The sequence below is a fragment of the Oncorhynchus gorbuscha genome, linkage group LG06 (assembly GCF_021184085.1).
Source record: "Oncorhynchus gorbuscha isolate QuinsamMale2020 ecotype Even-year linkage group LG06, OgorEven_v1.0, whole genome shotgun sequence".
In the NCBI taxonomy this organism is placed as follows: Eukaryota; Metazoa; Chordata; class Actinopteri; order Salmoniformes; family Salmonidae; genus Oncorhynchus; species Oncorhynchus gorbuscha.
Genome location: NC_060178.1, coordinates 2,389,615 through 2,396,075, shown reverse-complemented (window position 1 = coordinate 2,396,075; position 6,461 = coordinate 2,389,615). Strand labels below are relative to the sequence as shown.

The window sequence follows — 6,461 nt, the reverse complement described above, 5'->3', positions numbered from 1 at the left end:
CCTGTCTCACCTGTTGGTTTCATCTTCCTCTTCCTCTCTGAAAACACTCCTGTCTCACCTGTTGGTTTCATCTTCCTCTTCCTCTCTGAAAACACTCCTGTCTCACCTGTTGGTTTCATTTCATCTTCCTCACTCTGTTGGTTTCATCTTCCTGAAAAACACTCCTGTCTCACCTGTTGGTTTCATCTTCCTCTTCCTCTCTGAAAACACTCCTGTCTCACCTGTTGGTTTCATCTTCCTCTCTGAAAACACTCCTGTCTCACCTGTTGATTTCTTCTTCCTCTTCCTCTCTGAAAACACTCCTGTCTCACCTGTTGGTTTCATCTTCCTCTTCCTCTCTGAAAACACTCCTGTCTCACCTGTTGGTTTCATCTTCCTCTTCCTCTCTGAAAACACTCCTGTCTCACCTGTTGGTTTCTTCTTCCTCTTCCTCTCTGAAAACACTCCTGTCTCACCTGTTGGTTTCATCTTCCACTTCCTCTCTGAAAACACTCCAGTCTCACCTGTTGGTTTCTTCTTCCTCTTCCTCTCTGAAAACACTCCTGTCTCACCTGTTGGTTTCTTCTTCCTCTTCCTCTCTGAAAACACTCCTGTCTCACCTGTTGGTTTCAACTTCCTCTTCCTCTCTGAAAACACTCCTGTCTCACCTGTTGGTTTCATCTTCCTCTTCCTCTCTGAAAACACTCCTGTCTCACCTGTTGGTTTCATCTTCCTCTTCCTCTCTGAAAACACTCCTGTCTCACCTGTTGGTTTCATCTTCCTCTTCCTCTCTGAAAACACTCCTGTCTCACCTGTTGGTTTCATCTTCCTCTTCCTCTCTGCATTGCCCTTGCTCTTCTCTGCCAGTGTGTTGTCCAGAAGCTTCTCCATCTTCTCAATGATCTGTAACAGGAGGGTTCAGGTGTTTGAGGAGGGTTCATGTGATCAGATATAGAGGTGGTTGAGGAGGGTTCATGTGATCAGATATAGAGGTGGTTGAGGAGGGTTCATGTGATCAGATATAGAGGTGGTTGATGAGGGTTCATGTGATCAGATATAGAGGTGGTTGATGAGGGTTCATGTGATCAGATATAGAGGTGGTTGATGAGGGTTCATGTGATCAGATATAGAGGTGGTTGAGGAGGGTTAATGTGATCAGATATAGAGGTGGTTGAGGAGGGTTAATGTGATCAAATATAGAGGTGGTTGATGAGGGTTCATGTGATCAGATATAGAGGTGGTTGATGAGGGTTCAGGTGGTTGAGGAGGGTTCATGTGATCAGATATAGAGGTGGTTGATGAGGGTTCATGTGATAAGATATAGAGGTGGTTGATGAGGGTTCAGGTGGTCAGATATAGAGATGGTTGATGAGGGTAAAGTTTTTAACATTGTAGCAGACACTCTAATCCAGAGGGTGTTCAATCAAAAGCAGGTAAAACAACTTCTATCATAATGATTACAGGTCAATAGAGATAGAGGGGACACTATGGGGAAGGGAGAGGGGACACTATGGGGAAGGGGACACTATGGGGAAGGGAGAGGGGACACTATGGGGAAGGGAAAGGGTATGGGAGAGGGGCCACTATGGGGAAGGGAGAGGGGACACTATGGGGAAGGGAGAGGGGACACTATGGGGAAGGGAGAGGGGCCACTATGGGGAAGGGAGAGGGGACACTATGGGGAAGGGAGAGGGGATACTATGGGGAAGGGATAGGGAACACTATGGGGAAGGGAGAGGGGACACTATGGGGAAGGGAGAGGGGACACTATGGGGAAGGGAGAGGGTACGGGAGAGGGGCCACTATGGGGAAAGGAGAAGGGTACACTATGGGGAAGGGAGAGGGGACACTATGGGGAAGGGAGAGGGTACGGGATAGGGGCCACTATGGGGAAGGGAGAGGGGCTACTATGGGGAAGGGAGAGGGGACACTATGGGGAAGGGAGACGAGACACTATGGGGAAGGGAGAGGGGCCACTATGGGGAAGGGGCCACTATGGGGATGGGAGAGGGTACAGGAGAGGGGCGACTATGGGGAAGGGAGAGGGGCCACTATGGGGAAGGGAGGGGAAGGGAGAGGGGACACTATGGGGAAGGGAGAGGGGACACTATGGGGAAGGGAGAGGGGACACTATGGGGAAGGGAAAGGGGACACTATGGGTTGGGAGAGGGGACACTATGGGTTGGGAGAGGGGACACTATGGGGAAGGGAGAGGGGACACTATGGGGAAGGGAGAGGGGACACTATGGGGAAGGGAGAGGGTACGGGAGAGGGGCCACTATGGGGAAGGGAGAGGGGCTACTATGGGGAAGGGAGAGGGGACACTATGGGGAAGGGAGACGGGACACTATGGGGAAGGGAGAGGGAACACTATGGGGAAGGGAGAGGGGACACTATGGGGAAGGGAGAGGGGACACTATGGGGAAGGGAGAGGGTACAGGAGAGGGGCGACTATGGGGAAGGGAGAGGGGCCACTATGGGAAAGGGAGGGGAAGGGAGAGGGGACACTATGGGGAAGGGAGAGGGGACACTATGGGGAAGGGAGAGGGGACACTATGGGGAAGGGAAAGGGGACACTATGGGTTGGGAGAGGGGACACTATGGGTTGGGAGAGGGGACACTATGGGGAAGGGAGAGGGGACACTATGGGGAAGGGAGAGGGGACACTATGGGGAAGGGAGAGGGTACGGGAGAGGGGCCACTATGGGGAAGGGAGAGGGGCTACTATGGGGAAGGGAGAGGGGACACTATGGGGAAGGGAGACGGGACACTATGGGGAAGGGAGAGGGAACACTATGGGGAAGGGAGAGGGGACACTATGGGGAAGGGAGAGGGGACACTATGGGGAAGGGAGAGGGGACACTATGGGGAAGGGAGAGGGAACACTATGGGGAAGGGAGAGGGGACACTATGGGGAAGGGAGAGGGGACACTATGGGGAAGGGAGAGGGGACACTATGGGTTGGGAGAGGGGACACTATGGGGAAGGGAGAGGGGACACTATGGGGAAGGGAGAGGGGACACTATGGGGAAGGGAGAGGGGACACTATGGGGAAGGGAGAGGGGACACTATGGGGAAGGGGCCACTATGGGGAAGGGAGAGGGTACAGGAGAGGGGACACTATGGGGAAGGGAGAGGGGCCACTATGGGGAAGGGAGAGGGGCCACTATGGGGAAGGGAGAGGGGACACTATGGGGAAGGGAGAGGGGACACTATGGGGAAGGGAGAGGGGACACCATGGGGAAGGGAGAGGGGACACTATGGGGAAGGGAGAGGGGACACTATGGGGAAGGGAGAGGGGACACTATGGGGAAGGGAGAGGGTATGGGAGAGGGGCCACTATGGGGAAGGGATAGGGGCTACTATGGGGAAGGGAGAGGGGACACTATGGGGAAGGGAGAGGGGACACTATGGGGAAGGGAGAGGGTACGGGAGAGGGGCCACTATGGGGAAGGGAGAGGGGCTACTATGGGGAAGGGAGAGGGGACACTATGGGGAAGGGAGACGGGACACTATGGGGAAGGGAGAGGGGCCACTATGGGGAAGGCAGAGGTGACACTATGGGGAAGGGGCCACTATGGGGAAGGGATAGGGTACGGGAGAGGGGACACTATGGGGAAGGGAGAGGGTACGTGAGAGGGGCCACTATGGGGAAGGGAGAGGGGCCCACAATGGGGAAGGGAGAGGGGACACTATGGGGAAGGGAGAGGGTATGAGAGAGGGGCCACTATGGGGAAGGGAGAGGGGCTACTATGGGGAAGGGAGAGGGGACACTATGGGGAAGGGAGAGGGGCCACTATGGGGAAGGGAGAGGGGACACTATGGGGAAGGGAGAGGGTACGGGAGAGGGGCCACTATGTGGAAGGGAGTGGGGCTACTATGGGGAAGGGAGAGGGGCTACTATGGGGAAGGGAGAGGGGACACTATCGGGAAGGGAGAGGGGCCACTATGGGGAAGGAGAGGTGACACTATGGGGAAGGGGCCACTATGGGGAAGGGAGAGGGCACGGGAGAGGGGACACTATGGGGAAGGGAGAGGGTACGTGAGAGGGGCCAATATGGGGAAGGGAGAGGGGCCACAATGGGGAAGGGAGAGGGGACACTATGGGGAAGGGAGAGGGGACACTATGGGGAAGGGGCCACTATGGGGAAGGGAGAGGGTACGGGAGAGGGGACACTATGGGGAAGGGAGAGGGTATGGGAGAGGGGCCACATGGGGAAGGGAGAGGGGCCACAATGGGGAAGGGGAGGGGACACTATGGGGAAGGGAGAGGGGCCACTATGGGGAAGGGAGAGGGGCCACTATGGGGAAGGGAGAGGGGCCACTATGGGGAAGGGAGAGGGGACACTATGGGGAAGGGAGAGGGGACACTATGGGGAAGGGAGAGGGTACGGGAGAGGGGCCACTATGGGGAAGGGAGAGGGGACACTATGGGGAAGGGAGAGGGGCCACAATGGGGAAGGGAGAGGGGACACTATGGGGAAGGGAGAGGGGACACTATAGGGAAGGGAGAGGGGACACTATGGGGAAGGGAGAGGGGACACTATGGGGAAGGGAGAGGGTACGGGAGAGGGGCCACTATGGGGAAGGGAGAGGGGACACTATGGGGAAGGTAGATGGGACACTATGGGGAAGGGAGAGGGGACACTATGGGGAAGGGAGAGGGGACACTATGGGGAAGGGAGAGGGTACGGGAGAGGGGCCACTATGGGGAAGGGAGAGGGGACACTATGGGGAAGGGAGAGGGGACACTATGGGGAAGGGAGAGGGGACACTATGGGGAAGGGAGAGGGGCCACTATGGGGAAGGGAGAGGGGACACTATGGGGAAGGGGACACTATGGGGAAGGGAGAGGGGACACTATGGGGAAGGGAAGGGTACTATGGGGAGGGAGGGGCCACTATGGGAAGGGGAGGGGACACTATAGGGAAGGGAGAGGGGCACTATGGGGAAGGGAGAGGGGACACTATGGGGAAGGGAGAGGGGACACTATGGGGAAGGGAGAGGGGATACTATGGGGAAGGGATAGGGAACACTATGGGGAAGGGAGAGGGGACACTATGGGGAAGGGAGAGGGGACACTATGGGGAAGGGAGAGGGGACACTATGGGGAAGGGAGAGGGTACGGGGAGGGGGCCACTATGGGGAAAGGAGAAGGGTACACTATGGGGAAGGGAGGGAGAGGGAGAGGGGACACTATGGGGAAGGGAGAGGGGACACTATGGGGAAGGGAGAGGGGCCACAATGGGGAAGGGAGAGGGGACACTATGGGGAAGGGAGAGGGGCACTATGGGGAAGGGGGGACACTATGGGGAAGGGAGGGAGGGGAGGGGACACTATGGGGAAGGGAGAGGGTACTATGGGGAAGGGAGGGCCAACATGGGGAAGGAGAGGGGCCACAATGGGGAAGGGGAGGGGACACTATGGGGAAGGGAGAGGGGCCACTATGGGGAAGGGAGGGGGCCACTATGGGGAAGGGAGAGGGGCCACTATGGGGAAGGGAGAGGGGACACTATGGGGAAGGGAGAGGGGACACTACTATGGGGAAGGGAGGGGGGCCACTATGGGGAAGGGAGAGGGGACACTATGGGGAAGGGAGGGGCCACAATGGGGAAGGGAGAGGGGACACTATGGGGAAGGGAGAGGGGACACTATGGGAAGGGAGGGGACACTATGGGGAAGGGAGAGGGGACACTATGGGGAAGGGAGAGGGGAAGGGAGAGGGGCCACTATGGGGAAGGGAGAGGGGACACTATGGGGAAGGTAGATGGGACACTATGGGGAAGGGAGAGGGAACACTATGGGGAAGGGAGAGGGGACACTATGGGGAAGGGAGAGGGGACACTATGGGGAAGGGAGAGGGGACACTATGGGGAAGGGAGAGGGGCCACTATGGGGAAGGGAGAGGGGACACTATGGGGAAGGGGGGGACACTATGGGGAAGGGAGAGGGGACACTATGGGGAAGGGAAAGGGGACACTATGGGAGAGGGGCCACTATGGGGAAGGGAGAGGGGACACTATAGGGAAGGGAGAGGGGCCACTATGGGGAAGGGAGAGGGACACTATGGGGAAGGGAGAGGGGACACTATGGGGAAGGGAGAGGGGCCACTATGGGGAAGGGAGAGGGGACACTATGGGGAAGGGAGAGGGGATACTATGGGGAAGGGATAGGGAACACTATGGGGAAGGGAGAGGGGACACTATGGGGAAGGAGAGGGAGGGGACACTATGGGGAAGGGAGAGGGGACACTATGGGGAAGGGAGAGGGTATGGGAGAGGGGCCACTATGGGGAAAGGAGAAGGGACACTATGGGGAAGGGAGAGGGGACACTATGGGGAAGGGAGAGGGTACGGGATAGGGGCCACTATGGGGAAGGGAGAGGGGCTACTATGGGGAAGGGAGAGGGGACACTATGGGGAAGGGAGACGAGACACTATGGGGAAGGGAGAGGGGCCACTATGGGGAAGGGGAGAGGGGCC

The 6,461-nt window shown here is 57.6% G+C and overlaps 1 protein-coding gene across 1 annotated transcript in view; it reads right to left on the bottom strand.

Moving 5' to 3' along the window:
* Nucleotides 1-6,461, bottom strand: part of ccdc33 (coiled-coil domain containing 33) — a 55,302-nt gene that overhangs the window by 5,296 nt on the left and 43,545 nt on the right. Inside the window, exon 7 of the mRNA XM_046351578.1 lies at nt 792-882. Coding sequence (XP_046207534.1) covers nt 792-882 — 91 coding nt within the window. The remainder of the gene's footprint in view (nt 1-791; nt 883-6,461) is intronic.